This window comes from Schistocerca piceifrons, chromosome 9 (assembly GCF_021461385.2).
Source record: "Schistocerca piceifrons isolate TAMUIC-IGC-003096 chromosome 9, iqSchPice1.1, whole genome shotgun sequence".
Lineage (NCBI taxonomy): Eukaryota > Metazoa > Arthropoda > Insecta > Orthoptera > Acrididae > Schistocerca > Schistocerca piceifrons.
In genome coordinates, this window is record NC_060146.1 from 131,887,422 (window position 1) to 131,904,824 (window position 17,403).

The window sequence follows — 17,403 nt, forward strand, 5'->3', positions numbered from 1 at the left end:
ACAAGTAACCATTACAGCAAAAAAGTATACTGTTACTAACATCATTAAAGACAAGTACGTACCAATAAACCATCACAACTGTATTTCATTCTCATTAGGAATTGCTGAATTGCTTTGAAAGGTTAGAGTCAGGTAGCGATATGCGCACTAGTAGAGTTTTTTTTAATATAATTCCGGTATCGTAAAAAAAAGGCTATAAATATGGCGAGTGTCGTCAAGAGACGGTGTTACGCTAAAGCTTGAAAGTGAAAGTACTGTGATCTTTTGTTTTACTATTTGTTTGGTGAGAAATGTCATTTTTTTGCCGCAAGTATTTCTGACCCATATTCTGCTACGCATTAACAAAAACCTCCGCGTAATGAAGACCTGAGTCGTAAAGCGTTATGGTTAGTTTGTGAACCTGCCTTACCAACATACATTACCTTACTGTACGTATGTATTTTTGTTTTATTACAAATGCAGTGTACAGTGTTGTTCGTGTAAATTACAAACTTTTATTGCAGTATATCTATTTTTGTTGTGTATTCGTAGCATCAGAACAACCATGAGCGAGTTTTGTGATGTCCACAATTTCGTCATTTGACAGTTAAAGGCATATACTGTAGATTTGATATTAGTGTAGAAGATAAATCTAGGTAATATACATAAAAGACATGGGAGTAGGCAGACCGTAAAATGTGAACATGATAATCGCGATTTACAGACTATTAGCCACACATTAATTGCCTCATGTTTCAGTGTTCCTGTTTACACATATAACTTTAAATTTGGTTCACCGTCAGGCCATAATAAAAAATAATAACGCTGTCCATTTTGTCAGGAAGGTGAAGACTTGCGTACATGGAAGAATAAACTCTCAGAACATCATTTGGGGCCGGTGGCGGACGGCCTGTGTATTAAGAACGAACCCCTTGCAAGAATGCAGTGCCAGCTTGCATCTGTAGGGCAAGATCCAGGTGCTCAGGTATGATGCACAGTTTTCACCATCTCATTAGAATACGAGAAAAACATTTCATATATGTCCATCCCAGAGTGTGTACAACAATATTTCCATTTTATGGTTTCCATCATTGCTAAAAATTCAGTCATTTCATTTTGGAATGGGCTAATCACTTCCATATAGGCCTACTAACAATGATGCAGACTAATGATAGTTTGTGTCACAAGACGGGTACTTTTATTTATACTGGTTAATTTCTACTGAATATTTTAAAATTAATTAAGTGACAATTCATTTTTATTCATTATGAATCAACTCTCATAATGGAAGAACAACTTCCCTTGACAATATGCCATGAATTCTTTCAAATATACATAATTTGGGTCAACAGGTATTAAAAGAAAAAGGTGATATAGAAACTAATGTTGATCTTTATAAAATACATACTATTTCATGCAGAAATTACTTAAATCATTGGTATATTTACTTCACTTTCCTTATTCATTTTTACAATAATAATATTACTGATATATTTTTCAGCTGCATAATTGAATGCATGCCAAATCTCTCCTTCCTTCCTTCTCGCCCCCCTCACACACACATATGCGTTGTCATGACATCTAAACATTGGTATAACATTAATGCCAAACCTTTACCAAACAGCCTGCTAGACAACACACTTAATGTGGTTCCCCTTGAGGTCCTTAAAAACTGTTTAATATCAGGAGAACTCAGGTATTAAATGATACATTAAAAGCTAAATTATTTGTGTACAGTGAGTAGCAATTTGTTTCTGTCAACGTGTGGTGATCGGCATTTTTAAGCCCAGTTATTGACAGTAGTAGTATCATCAGTCGGTTAACCTGTGTATTTAAAACCTCCATGTCAACTATATTTGTACGAGTGTATTCTTTCTACATAAGGTAACCTAGCAGCATAAAATAATTATTAATAAACCAATTACATCTCATAGTGGACATTGTCCAATGAACAGTCTGATGGTGTTGTTGGTTGAGATGTTCCCCGACACATGTACAAGATGGTCATCCCAGTGCATAAACGTCTTGCAAGACCCCCTCCTCCACAAACTGAGGTCCGCAGCTCATTGTCTAGTGGCTAGCATTGCTGTCTCTGGATCACGGGGTCCCGGGTTCGATTCCCGGCCGGGTTGGGGATTTTCTCTGCCTGGGGACTGGGTGTTTGTGTTGTCCTCATCATTTCATCATCATCATCATTCGTGACAGTGGCTCGATTGGACTGTGTAAAAATATTGGATCTACGTACGGGCGTTGATGACCGTGCAGTTGAGCACCCCACAAACCAAATATCGTCATCATCACCATCCACAAGCTGGTAGAATTGTTTCTGCTTTTTCCTTTTTTTCTTTCCCTCTTTTAAGTGGTACATTATATTTTCCATATATATTACTTGTGTAGGGACTATGAAGGTCAAATTATAACATTGGTTTCTTCAGGGGCTTGTAAGTTGTCATTTTGGCCACCTTCAAGCCCTGAAAGGAACTGGAGAAAAATGTTAGTATGTGGTTAACTTAAAAGCATGCACTGCCGCACATTTTATTGTTATTTGAAGCATATTGATGGAGATGAAGGCAAGTACAAGAAATCTGACATCTTCAGTAATAAAAAATTTAATAAATCTTCAATATCTTTGTTATTTACAACATTTACGTTTATACGGTGCTGAATTAATTTTATATCTTTGGCAACCTTTATGAAGTAGGCCTGCAGCAAGCTCTCGATTATTCATCTGAATTCAGACCAAAAACAGCACAGATAACTGTAAAACAAGGACAATCCAAAACAAACATGCTTTTACTGGAATCTACTATTTGCTGTACTTACAAAACAAGCTAGCCTGCATGTCACATTTTCTACTGTGTTATTTAAGTGTTAATTACCAAATACTGTTAACTTATTTACAAATTTACATTTAGAACACACTATTTTATCACTTACTTTCTGTGTATTATCAGGAAATAATAATCCTTGCATTTTTCCTTTTTCTGTTTTTATTCACCTTTTTCATAATGGCAGTTCTCATTTTCTGGAGAGTCAAAACATCAGTATAGTCCAGTTAATGTTGTGTTGCATACTCTAATAACAGATCAACACATTTCACTGCCCAGTGTGGATGATAGTGAGCTGTTTTCACTTGCTTTCTCTTCCGAACACACGTTGTTCACTATATCATCACGTAGCTGCTCAGATCCCAGTTCTTAGGTATTTCTATCTAACCACTCGTAGATATTTTTGTCAACTAAGTCTTTTCAAACAGAAACCTGTATTCCAAGCAAAAAAATTCACTCTGATTGTAACAAACTACTTAAGGTTCATTTTTTACTTAATTGTGTAATAGTGCACAGATAATTTGCAAATTCTATCATCCATGACCGGATAGTCTGAAGCTTGCTTTTTTATAAAAGGACTGGGAAACTGCATTCCATGACATTGTTTTCAGTTTGTTCTGGGGACCATGTTGGTTCTCAGCAGTTTTGTGTTTTGACAGAATTGTTCTCCTCTTTGCTGCCTAATCCAGTTCATTAAATTTCAGTGGAGGAACTGCTGATTTTGAAATCAAGAGGACTGTTCACTATTTGACAGGTTTTTTTATGTTTACATGTATATTTCACTCTTTTATTCTCCTCTGAACAGAATCAAAATAAACTGGAGATTTAACTGTTGCAGATTCATGGACATCCACCATGGGATCCATCAGAAATCAAACGGGAGCCAGGTATGGGCATCGACTGTCAGGGACATCAAGGACATGGGTAATTAATGTAGAAAGCAATGTTATTGCAGTGAACTGTGTAGTCTAATCTTTTCATCAGATTTATCTTCTTAATACCCAGTAATTTTCACTCCTGTTTTATTAACGGTTTATAATTTTGGCAGGTTAGGAGTAATTTGTATGCACTGTAAAAATTGTTTTGTATTCTTTGTTTAGTAGTCATAGACTTGTGCCAGACTTAAAATAAAAGCTTTACATTGTTTAATGCACAAAGAGACAGATGGGCTGTTGGATCTTCTCTTCAGGAAGCACAACGTTTAGTAATGCCGGAAGGCATGCGTAAAAATAAATAACAGCAATCCTACTTTTCAGAACCACAGATTCTTTTTTCAGAAAATGAAAATGATGCTGTGGTTATTGTAGTGTTCTCATGCCATCACCCTAGAGGATGTTAAACATTATGTGCATGCAAATGTCAACAGAGAAAGAACAGTATGACGAAACTAGTAAGTTCTGTGAGATGTGTGGAACAATCCACAAATTCCTGAAGAGAAAAACAGGTTCCACTAAACTGTACACATTCCATCTGCACTATGCTGAACTGAAACTCAGATGCATAGGAACAGAATAAGAAGCTTTGAGACTCCAGTTCACAGAAATGCCGCAACAGATGTTCTGGGGTAAACAGTACATCCACCCAATATATGTGAAGACAATTAAATATGTATAGCATTGTGGATAAAGTGTGTGAGTGCAAAAAAATCACATGATGCAACAGAAACACGTACAGAAAAAAAGTTGCCATCAGTAAAAGAAAAGGAAAGTAGCAGAAGGTGTGTTCATTCAGCTATAGTTTAATATCACACTTACTACGGGTGAAGCAGCAGATAGAATGTCTGCAGGTGTGTTCTGCTTGTCAGAACATCACATGGAAATCACTGAAATCAAACACATTCATCTTGGTAGGTACAAACAAATACCGTACTAATCTTCTTTTAGTAGACCGATCTCAACTGGACATTCTCCATATCTCTCTGTCCTGAGCATCACTTGCTTTTAGCTTCTTCCTCTTTACACCTGTTAGAATGTTGTCAGTAAACGTCAAAGGGTGTCCTGAATGAGGATCATCTTTAACTTCTGTGTGCCCATTTTTAAGCCATGTGAACCATTCATAACACCGAATATGGTTTAAATACTAATCACTTTAGGTTTCCTGCATTATTTGGTATGTCTCTGTAAAGGTTTTCTTGAGTTTTGCACAAAACTTAATGCAGACATGTGCTCATCTAACTCTTCCGTCTTGAAATTTGCGAACTGTGTGAGAACATTCTGCTTAATACAGTAATGAACAATAATTAACAGACATACACAATGAAACTTCTAGCAGTTACACATTAAACATAGGCGTGTGCAGGGATGCAAACCACATTTCGCTCCAACACATGACTGGTGGAAATTATGAATGTTCTGGAATTTTTTGAACAGCCTCATATTTTACCTTTCATCCAGAGAATTATCTTCTGGGACAGTGCGCAAGAAGTAGATCATGTAACTATTCAGCTGAAACAAGCTGTAGGAATACTGTGTAAAGCAGGTAACTTTGCATATTAAAGAGGTCTCTTTATGAATCTTTTAATTGTAGATTCACTTCCAGTACAGTTATTAGGTACTGCTTTTTGCTGCTGACAGTAAAAATCAGTTTCAGCTGCTCTGTGATTTGTGTTATTTAAATATGACACACAAGAATAATTTCTTTAGAGTGGAAATATGGAGCAGAGTACAAAGGCTTTAAACAAGCTCCAATATAACAGTTAAAACTAAAGGATAAAAAGCTATCATTCTTTCTACGGGTTATCTGTGCAAGCCACCGCCAGTCTAGGGGCTAATGGACTATTTTATTGTTGATTCAAAATTGACACTGCCTTTACTTCAGTACCACCTTTTGTGGCCTACATACTGGATCGATCTACCACCTCAGTATGAAAGTGGTTTGTTCTGTAAAGGATCCTGACCGACAAAGCTTTCCCATGCACTGTCTAACCAGTGGGGAGAATGCGACAGGAATCACATTCTGAGACCAGGCAGTCAGTGATCGTCCTGATTCCCAGCGGAGCTTGACATCTTTTTTTCATTCGTCTGCCCTAATGATTTCTCTGACTCTGTTCCATCCCTGTTCAACTACCGTGACCCTCTTGATTGGCTGGGGATTTGTACACCAACTGCAGGGTGCACCCAACTGTACTTGCTTCTGATGAATATAGTTAAATTTTGCCTTTGAAACCTCCTGGTTTACTTCAGTATCCCTTGGATGCCCATAACCCTCTAGTATCTGCACGTAACTGGTTATTTATATTAAAGCATTGAAAATTCCTGTTAGCTACCTAGCATGTAGCATTGTTAAGTTATATGACAATTAGTAGTGTGTTGTGAACTAGTCTCATTCTTTTATAGAAGTGGATTCTTTTTAGTATTAGTCTAATCATGTAAATATCAAGTTACTAATTCTAAATTAGTTCATTTGCTTAGTGACTGTTTAGTGCCAGAACTGAAGAATTTCTACACACAGTGTTTCATTTAGCGTATGGCCATTCATGTCTATTGGTGGTTCACGGATGCCTTTTGTCTGTGTTTGAAATTAAGTACAAGTTCTGTGTGGACTAAATTGTTTGGTATGAACCAGTAGCAGGCACATTCAGCTAGTCTGGGTTGTGCCTAATATGATTGAATTTGGTCATTGTGAAGTATGCTTGTGTCACCAGGAAACACTGCATTTTTAATACCAGCATTGTGTCAATTATATAGTTTACAAGCACGAGACACTGAAGGAATATTAGGGTTTAATGTCAACAGTAAAGACAACATGGGGAAGGGAAGGGGGGGTGGCGGGGTAGGATCTGCCATGTCCATTTTCAAAGTTTTGGTTGATTAAAAATTCAAGATAGCCCAGTAATGAACCTTTCTTAACACCATGTTAAGTGGTCCCTCTTATAAATTTCATTTTATTCCTATGGAGGAGTTTATGAAATTGAATCTTTGTTTTCTGTTATAAAGGTAAGATTCCATCCTTGTAAGAAGAATGCCAGTAATTGCACCCTGATAGCATTAATGAATACTAATATTTTTGTAGCCAAAGACCATATACATTGAATTTTGTAACCTATTTGCTCTGCCACTGCTTTAAATAATGTCCATTCTTTCACTCATTATGTTCTGTAGCCCATGATGAAAGATGACCTTCATGGATATGAACTGAATCAGAGTATACACTGACAAATACAAGATTAGATGGAAAAGTCTAGAGGTGACCTTTGTGTGGCAGGGGATGGGGGATGTCATGCCAATGAAGGGGGGGAGGACGTTATGGTGGCAACAGTTGTCGTGACGATAGTGGCGACAATGATGAAGATGAACATTAGGGTGAACTATGAAAGTGAACAATAACATCAGACATACAGTCCTGAGCCCCTAATGTGTTAGATATGTTGTGCCCCAGGTTTGCTTTCTCTGTTAAATTGCATATCACCTGTGGCATTTGCTGTCCGCATGGCGTGAGAAGAAACGTCAAATCATATGAATGGTTATCACTTCATGTATCATGATAAACAAAGTACACTGATAAACCAAAACGCTGCAACCACATGCCTAATGGCATGTTGGTCCATCTTTGGATGGCAATACAGCAACAATTCTGCATAACATGATGTTGACAAGCCCTTTGTAGTTTTCTAGAGGTATGTGCCACTAAATGTTACGCACAGGTCACACAATTCTCATAAATTATGCAAGGTGCATTCTGTATTAAGTGCAATGCTGAAAAGTAAAATAGGGGAAACAACCTTTCACAAAACTTGCATTTTAATGACTTTTGTGTTCAGCACTCTCAAAAAGAAGGGTATTAGCTGTTTATACCAACAATAAAGATAAAAGTTTAATTTGGTTGCATTTTACTGTGATTATCTTCCTTCTCACATATCAAAGCACATAATTTTATCATTGTTGAACTAATTGAGAGTGTTTCAGTAAATAACATGGAAAGCTGAAAAGTTTATTGTACTGCAAAGAATTTTCATTGCAGAATAATGTATCTGTGGCCTATTTTGTTTAATATCTATGTCTTGCTTTTATATTGCAGGCCTGGTCCAGGAATGGAAAATTTCTCACCACCAAGAGATTTTAACCCAGGAAAAGTAACAGGTTTGTGACACTATTAGTTCCAAAACCCACAAGAGATGCTTACACACTGAGTTCTTTTTCTTAAGATAGGTACCAACAAACAATTTTGCAATACAAATGTTCTGTTTATAACAGTTGTGCAAGTTAACAAAATTTCCATCTGTTTCATGGAAATGTTACAGGCTTATAAGTTCACCCTCATATACAAGACATGGTATTCATTCACTTCTGATCATGCCTCCCCTGGCCCAAAAGTCTTCAATCCAATGGCGTGCTTTATTTAGTACTAGCGAACCTGGCAATGTTTCACAATTGTTAAAAATGTAAGGGAAATGGATATACATCCTCATCTCCTCTTCCCCCCTCCATGTCCATCACCTCCCCCCCCTCCCCCTCCCCCCCTCCCCCCTCCCCTCATGTATATATCTGAAAACAAAGATTCTGTAACTTACCAAACGAAAGCATTGGTACATTGATAGAGACAATAACAAACAAACACACACACACACACACACACACACACACACACAAATTTCAAGCTTTCGCAACCCATGGGTGCTTCTTCAGGAAAGAGGGAAGGAGAGGGAAAGACAAAAGGATGTGGGTTTTAAGGGAGAGGGTAAGGAGTCATTCCAATCCCAGGAGCGGAAAGACTTCCCTTGGGGGGAAAAAGGGACAGGTATACACTCGCACACACACACATATCCATCCGCCCATATACAGACACAAGCAGACACATGTAAAGGCAAAGAGTTTGGGCAGAGATGTCAGTCGAGGCAGAAGTACAGAGGCAAAGATGTTATTGAATGACAGGTGAGGTATGAGTGGCGGCAACTTGAAATTAGCGGAGGGTGAGGCCTGGTGGGTAACGGGAAGAGATGATATATTGAATGGCAAGTTCCCATCTCTGGAGTTCTGATGGGTTGGTGTCAGTGGGAAGTATCCAGATACCCGGATGGTGTAACACTGTGCCAAGATGTGCTGGCCATGCAACAAGGCATGTTTAGCCACAGGGTGATCCTCATTACCAACAAACACTGTCTGCCTGTGTCCATTCATGCGAATGGACAGTTTGTTGCTAGTCATTCCCACATAGAAAGCTTCATAGTGTAGGCAGGTCAGTTGGTAAATCACATGGGTGCTTTCACAAGTGGCTCTGCCTTTGCTCGTGTACACCTTCCGGGTTACAGGACTGGAGTAGGTGGTGGTGGGAGGGTGCATGGGACAGGTTTTACACCGGGGGTGGTTTCAAGGGTAGGAGCCAGAGGGTAGGGAAGGTGGTTTGGGGATTTCGTAGGGATGAACAAAGAGGTTACGAAGGTTAGGTGGATGGCGGAAAGACACTCTTGGTGGAATGGGGAGGATTTCATGAAGGATGGATCTCATTTCAGGGCAGGATTTGAGGAAGTCGTATCACTGCTGGAGAGCCACATTCAGAGTCTGATCCAGTCGCGGAAAGTATCCTGTCACAAGTGGGGCACTTTTGGGGTTCTTCTTTGGGAGGTTCTGGGTTTGGGAGGATGATGAAGCGGCTCTGGTTATTTTTACCAACTGACCTGCCTAACTGTGAAGCTTTCTGTGTGGGAATGACCAGCAACAAACTGTCCATTCACATGAACGGACACAGGCAGACAGTATTTGTTGGTAATGAGGATCACACTGTGGCTAAACATGCCTTGGTGCACGGTCAGCACATCTTGGCACAGTGTTACACCGTCTGGGTTATCTGGATACTTCCCACTGACACCAACCTATCAGAACTGCAGAGATGGGAACTTGCCCTTCAATATATCCTCTCTTCCCATTACCCACCAGGCCTCAATCTCCGCTAATTTCAAGTTGCCGCCACTCATACCTCACCTGTCATTCAACAACATCTTTGCCTCTGCACTTCTGCCTCGACTGACATCTCTGCCCAAACTCTTTGTCTTTAAATATGTCTGCTTGTGTCTGTATATGTGTGGATGGATATGTGTGTGTGTGCGAGTGTATACCCGTCCTTTTTTCCCCCTAAGGTAAGTCTTTCCACTCCCGGGATTGGAATGACTCCTTACCCTCTCCCTTAAAACCCACATCCTTTCGTCTTTCCCTCTCCTTCCCTCTTTCCTGATGAGGCAACAGTTTGTTGCGAAAGCTTGAATTTTGTGTGTATGTTTGTGTTTGTTTGTGTGGGGTTAATTGGTTAGAGTCATTGGTATACAGTGTATGAGAGAGACCTCTCCAGCTGATGATCTAATCTGCAAATGGGTAGGATTACAAAGCTTCCCACAATTATAGAGTTTTGGTATTAGTATTGTAATCATAAGCTGATGAGCTATAAATAGAACTTTTCTATTTCCTCTTAAAACTGACTGTGAGACAGAAAGCAGAACAGAACATCATTTGTGTATATAGTTTTCCTTTAAAATTATGTTGATCTACATGGAGAAACAATATATAGGGAGAAACAATTTGTCCAGTGGTTTAATGCCCTGATCTTGTAGTTAAAACTGACTGCAAGAAAGAAAATGAAACTTCACTTTTCATAAAACAGCATTTTCCTTCTCGCAGTCAGTTTTAGCAGAAAACCTGTACATTGTTGTTTAAAAATATGAATGTTTATTAAAGTATCATATAAAAATATGAAATAAATTGGTCAAGAACTTTTCAGGATTTTTGCTAATGATGTTTCTCCTTTATATATTATTTATGTATTTATATACCATATATAAACTGATGCACCTAAACATTACGACCACTGCCCACCGTGAGGCTGACTGCCTCCTGATGGTGTTTCAGGCATGCTACGCAGAAAGAATGTAAGTGGAACAGAGACAATTGGGCAGTTGTTATAGTGAAGATATGGGCCGCAAATGCGGACATTCACTGAGATAAGCGGTTTTGACAAAGGGCTTATTGTTGTGGCACTACAGATGGGAACAAGAATGTCTGAAATGGTGAAGCTTGTCGCCTGTTAGCCTACTACCATCTTGAGCACCTGTGGAAAGAGGTTGAAGGATGAAACTTCCTGGCAGATTAAAACTGTGTGCCCGACCGAGACTCGAACTCGGGACCTTTGCCTTTCGCGGGCAAGTGCTCTACCAACTGAGAAGTAAAGCTGTGAGTACCGGGCATGAGTCGTGCTTCGGTAGCTCAGTTGGTAGAGCACTTGCCCGCAAAACGCAAAGGTCCCGAGTTCGAGTCTCGGTCGGGCACACAGTTTTAATCTGCCAGGAAGTTTCATATCAGCGCACACTCCGCTGCAGAGTGAAAATCTCATTTTGAGGTTGAAGGATGTTTAAATAATGAGAAGGTTGTATGGTGTTGGACGGCCACATCTCATCACAAAACGTTGAGGTTGGAAGATCCGCCACTGTGTAATCCAGAATATGCAGCGATCTGTGACTGATCTGACAGAGTTAATTACTGGTGCATGCACAATTGTATCAGAGCACACCATTCAAAAGCCATTGTTGAACATGGAGCTTCACATCACACAACCCCTAAGTGTTTCTGTGTTGACCCAACAACATTATCAGTTACGATTGCAGTGGGCACAGCATCACTGAGTTTCCACCATGAATCAACATAAGTGTGTCAAATGAATCTCATTTGTTGTTACACCAGGTTGATGGTTGGGTCCTTACACAATGTCATCCAGGCGAATGGCTGTACGAAACATGCACCGCACCATAGGTGAAGACTGGTGAGGACAGAATTATTCTATGGGGTACATTGAGTTGGGCATCCATGGGATCTGTGGTGTTAATTGAAGGCACCATGACAGCTGTGAACTGTGTGAACATTATTGTGGGCCACCTGCATCCCTTCATTTTTTCAATTAAGTGTCCCCCTCCAGCAGTGACATCTTCCAGTAGGATAGCTATCCTTGTTGCAAAGTCAGAATCAATCTTGGACAGCAAATATGCCCAATCTGTACCCATTGGAACACACATTGAGGGTCAGTTGTGTGCCAGTAAACCACCATACTGTAATTTGCAGTAATTGCTTGATCTGTGTATAGATATCTGGTACCACATACTTCTGGACTCCTGTCAACGACTTGTAGAATCCATGCCAAGCAGAATCTCTGTCGTACTGTGTTTGAAGAGAGGAACTACTTGCTATTAAACATGTGACCATAATGTTTTGATTCATCGCTGTATCAAAAAGTATGTAGCCTACAACCATCCAAACATTTGTTGTGTAAAAAATTTGAAGTAAATGGTCAAGAATTTTTCCAGATATCTGCTAGCTATATTTTGCCTTTATATGTCATGGATATAGTTATATATTAAAAATGTATAGCCTTTGACCATCCAAATGTTCATTAAAGCATTGTGTAAAAACTTGAAGTAAGTTGGTCAGGAACTTTTCAAGATTTTTGGAAACAACTTTAAGCCATGTCTTGTCTTTACATAGCAGTATAGGTTCTGACAACTCGTATCTTATTTATTACGCAAAACTGAACTGAATTTTATGACAAAAACCACCATCAGGTTATCTGTAACAGACCATCTTATAAATTTTGCTACATTTGTTGCTTAACATGTAAGTTAATTATGAATAATCTCATTTTACATATGTTTTCAAGTCCTGACTTCCATGCAGTATTGTTTTTGTTGCTATCTATTTGTTACTGATTACATTTTAAGTAAATGTTTTATAGAATGTTTCGAATTTTCTGGTAATAGTGTTGAGAAATAAATCTTAGTCTGTAGTTGACAGTTAGTGACAGCAGTTGTGCCAAATGAACAAATTGACCCTAACTATAAACACTTTATCGAAAACTTTAGTGACATTGTCCACCAAGATCCAGGATAAACCATAATGCAGCCAGAGACAAAATTTAACTTAAATAAAACAGACATCCATTCAATATAACCCAATAACATCCCAGTAAGAAGTGTCTACAAGTGGATGTAACCAACAATATCGCTGATTGTCTGACATAATTGTTGTCACAAAATTTCAACTTGAAACTAAGTTTATTTCTGACCATGATTAATGAAATTTCAGACCATAACACACAGCTGATTACTACTAAAATAACAACAAAAGAATATAATTCATAACCAAATAGACAGCAACAGAAATAACAAAATCGCTGATCATATGTCACATCTGGTGTCACTAAATGTCTTTTGTATTGTATTGTATTTATTGGTTCTGTTGTTTACAAAAGTATTTTTTTAATAAGACATTGGACAACTCAACAGACTAAAAATTATTTTGGACTACTCCTAAAAGAAAAATCAGAACATACCACAAAACTGGTTTTTCTTTCCGCATTAATATAAAATATAATCAGTAACAAATAGACAGTGACAGAAACAATGATATTGCATGGAAGTCGTGACTTGAAAACACGTGTAAAATCACTTTATTCATAAGGAACTTACTTGTAATACAACAGATGTACCACAATTTATAAGAGGTTTCATTACAGATAACTTGATTATGGCTGTACAGCCAAAATAGGCCTACAGTTCAAATAAAAATAATATTCATAGCAGAATAACTACTCATATAAATATATTATGTCCTTGAAAGACATTTATCACACAGTAGTCCCAGAAGATTACAAAAAGAAGTAGTTATTAGAACTTTATAACTTAGTCCTCATATGTGGGCACAAAATATGGTCCATAATTGTACAACAAATTTACATCATTGTCTTCGGTTCTGTATACCTGTTATGTAGCTTTTCTTAAAAACTGAAATGACAGGAAAAAGGACAGCTTTGCAGTTGTGGCCACTAAAAGCCAATCTGATCCAGTTGCCTGCTGCACCTTCTGCAGCAAGTAGCATCGTTGAGATCCACATCAGGTTAGCAGACCTGGTACTGCCGCTAATCAGTGAAGCAGCATCATGAAGTGAGTGCACTCATCAATGAAAAATCCCTGGCAGTACCGAGAATTGAACCTGAGTCCCCCACATACTGCTCAGCAGTAACTCACACTGTTCAACTGGCTACAGAGGCAGACCCAAAAGAAACAGAAACTGGAAGGGCATGTACTTCTTTCTAGTCAAAATGGCATACAATAGAAAATAAATGTTTTCCTGCCTTATTTCATTTACCTTTCTAAATTCTGCCATTTTGCATACGTTGTCATTAGGTACTTCAGTTTTGAACCCAGATTGAACGCCATTCTGCTGCAAAACCCTTTGTATTTCCTAAATATTTCAGGTCCACTTAATTGTGGTATAATAATCATAGTTCTGAAAATGAATTGAAAAGTAGAAAATGCTGTTCACAAAAAGAGGAGTGCAGCTTATTTATCTAATCCAGCCACAGAGTTTAGATTTTCCACACTTTTCAGAAATCATTCCAGATTAATGCTGAGATGATTCATACTGATAGTCGAATTATGCCCCTTTTCTTGTGCAGTTTCATTTTTAAACACTGTAGAATGAAAAAAATATTTATGCTGCTTTTCATTATTGTTATAATTTTCGTTTTAACGTTTCTTAGGTAAACATTATGAGCATCCCAATTCTCTTCTCTTAAAAGTTCTAGGTGTGTAATGTGTTCGATGGTCTTCTTCCATCGATGAAAATATGATGGCTGACTAGAAAATAACTACAATTTTCATGTAACTTGGGAAGGGAGGGGGACAGGGGGCAAGCACGCTACACTGCCTCCTACTGTAGATCAATGTGGTTTAGAGTTGTGATTGTGAGACAGCCACATTTGCCTGTGTAAGCGTTCAGAATGAGACTTGCAATTTAAAGGCCTCCAAATGTGAAATACATTCTGTAATAAGGTTTTTAATGGTGAAAATCTCAAGACTGAAGATACTCATCACAAAATCCGTGCTGTGTACGAACAGAATGTGGTTGGTGGTGGATGCGGTGGTGGTTGTGATGACAACAATGTCAAAAGTGGCAGTGTCTGTAATTAGCAATGCACTGGTACAGAAAATTGAAGAAAGAACCCTTAAAACACATGTTTCACAGTATTCATGTGTGGAATAACTTTTCACGGGTTTCTCAGTGACAGTTACACGACTGAAGTAGTGACTCAAATGCTTCAAAAAATTACAACAGAGCACAGAAGGGGGGACAGATTAAAAGAGCAACATAAGGCGCAAAACTCTCTGCACATGCCTATAGAATATATAGGAAGGGTGCCAGAGAAAATAGTGCAACAGTGTCAGAAAATGGGGTTGAGAATAGACTTTTGTGCAAGTGAAACTCTTCATTGTAAGTTAAAATGTGATACACGTAAACAAAGTTGCAAATTTAGTACATCGGACATTGGATATGTGCAATATTAAGCTCAATGACTGTAATTAACAGTGCATAGGTCAGACTGGTAGAACTTTCGAGATCAGATTTTTAAAAACACACTTTACTATGAAATAACAAGACAGAATTTGGAGAGCATCTAAGAGAAGCTAAACACTCAGTAGGACCAATGGAGGCACATTCTAAAATGTTACACACAACATCTTAGGGACTTTTTTGACTGTCTTGGAAGAACTTGAAATATATGGACACCATATGAAAGAAACAGATAAATAGTCTTCAGAGTGGCTTCAGGAATTCGGTGTATTTCAAGAATTTTGACAAAGTCCTCAGACAGCCCAGTCGGGAGCGATGTGCTACGCTCTCATGCAGCAGAAGATGACTTCTGCAGCTTGCTGCACTTGCTGGCAGCGTGGGTGCAGGCAAACTGAGCCCAATGTATGCAAGCATAACATACCTCAGATGCCCTCTGATGAAGAACTTTGTGCACTCAATGTTTTAATTTAATTGTAAATTTTGATAAGATGTTTCACTTATTAGTGTTAGGTTCATTATCGAAATTATTCCATGAAGTTTCAGGATTGCATTGGATGACATAGACAGTTTCCGATGGTATTTCAGCCAACAACCATTCAGCCATCTTCAGATGAGCATGTTACACATTGACAATATGTAGATGATAGCTTCTGTAGTGTTGCCCCACAGTGAAGAACTGTCACACTTCCTGCAGCACCTGAAATCAATGTACGAGAATATCAAATTTGCGATGGAAGTGGAGAAAGGTGGCTGTCCGTTGTTTTGGATGTTTTGGTCAGTCAGAAAGTGGATGGATCATTGGGGCATTCCATTTATCGTAGTCCCACACTGATAGACCTGCATTTGCAAGTATCTAGGTGCCACCATCCATCACAAACTAGGGGCGTTCTTCAAGCACTGGTGCACTGGATACGAGTTGTGTGTGGTGGAGGCAGCTTTGCAAACTACCACAAACACCTAAAGTTTGTGTTCAAACATAATGGATATTCTCCACATCAGGCCAGCACAACTTTGAGACAGAAGATACGTGACCGCCCACAAGATCAAGAGGAGAAGGAGCACGGATTATTCTGCCATGGAAATCTCGGCCTCAGCAAGATATGTCTGGGATGCAGTTATTACAGAATCAGTGGAAATTCATTTGGCAGAAGATTTTATTAATCCTGATGGCGGCTTTCAGCTGGATAAGGTGTGGGGCCCGCTGATTTCTTTAATATCTTAAGAAAGAAAACGTTTTATGAGTAATGACCCATCTAGTGACAGTTAAATTTTTTAATACCACATCTGAATTTCACCTCGACAAGCCCACATTCTGAAAGAGAGTTTGCATGTGAGTCACCATTATGCATGCGCCAGCGTGCCATACATGGAGCAATATTCAAAGAGGATGTGAAACTCAACAGAGGTTTCTCGTGTAGCGACTGCCTTTGCACTTGCATCTCTGCACCAATTTTCCAGTGCAAAACACTCCCGAAGATGGCTGAAAGGTTGTCAGCTATCCAAAATAACTGAGAATTTCATTGTAAAAATCAGAAACTATACTTACGTCATAATGTCCCCAGTCACCTTCAGAGTAGTCACCTTGGGCATCTATTCAATGATCCCAGGGCTGCTACCATTTTTGGAAGCACTCCTGAAAGCCCATTGGGTGAAGGATGTTTAGAACCCATTGCAATACCTTCAGTCAAGTCAAAACATAGCCCCCTTCAACACGATTTTCTTCTTCAGGGACAGGTAGAAATTGCATGAGTCTAGGTCTGGTGAGTGGGGAAGGTGGGGGACTATTGCCATGTTGTTTTTGGCCAGGAATTCCTTCACAACCGAGATGTGCACAGGTGCGTTGTCACGGTGCACCAACCTGTCTTTCTTTTTCCACAGTTCTGGCCGTTTGCACCAAACATTTTCCCCCAGTTACCTCAAAACCTTGCAGTAAAACTGCCCATTGACAGTCTGACCAGATGGAACAAACTCCTTATACACTAGTCTCTGAATGTCGAAAAAAGTGATCAACACTGACTTCACGTTGCTGCGAACTTGTCGAGCTTTTTTTGACCTTGCAGAGTGCGGCATTTTCCATTGTCATGATTGCTGCTTTGTTTGAGGATCATAACCAGAGACCCAAGATTCATCACCTGTTACATCTCTGGATAAGAATTTTGGGCACTCTCAATCCCTTTATTGCAGCTCAGTGCACATATGCATCCTTAAGTTTCATTGGTTAGTGTTGAGAAGGCAAGGGGTAAACTTCGCTGCAATGTGTCTCATGTTCAGTT

General features: G+C 39.0%; 1 protein-coding gene across 1 annotated transcript in view; it reads left to right on the top strand.

Annotated features, from left to right (window-relative positions):
• The first annotated feature begins 209 nt into the window (after nucleotides 1-209).
• LOC124716753 (zinc finger protein 775-like) overlaps nucleotides 210-17,403 on the top strand; it is a 42,651-nt gene continuing 25,457 nt past the window's right edge. The window contains exons 1-4 of the mRNA XM_047243296.1: nucleotides 210-283; nucleotides 821-964; nucleotides 3,646-3,731; nucleotides 7,824-7,885. Of these exons, the coding sequence (XP_047099252.1) occupies nucleotides 920-964; nucleotides 3,646-3,731; nucleotides 7,824-7,885 (193 nt within the window). The 5' untranslated portion in view covers nucleotides 210-283; nucleotides 821-919. The remainder of the gene's footprint in view (nucleotides 284-820; nucleotides 965-3,645; nucleotides 3,732-7,823; nucleotides 7,886-17,403) is intronic.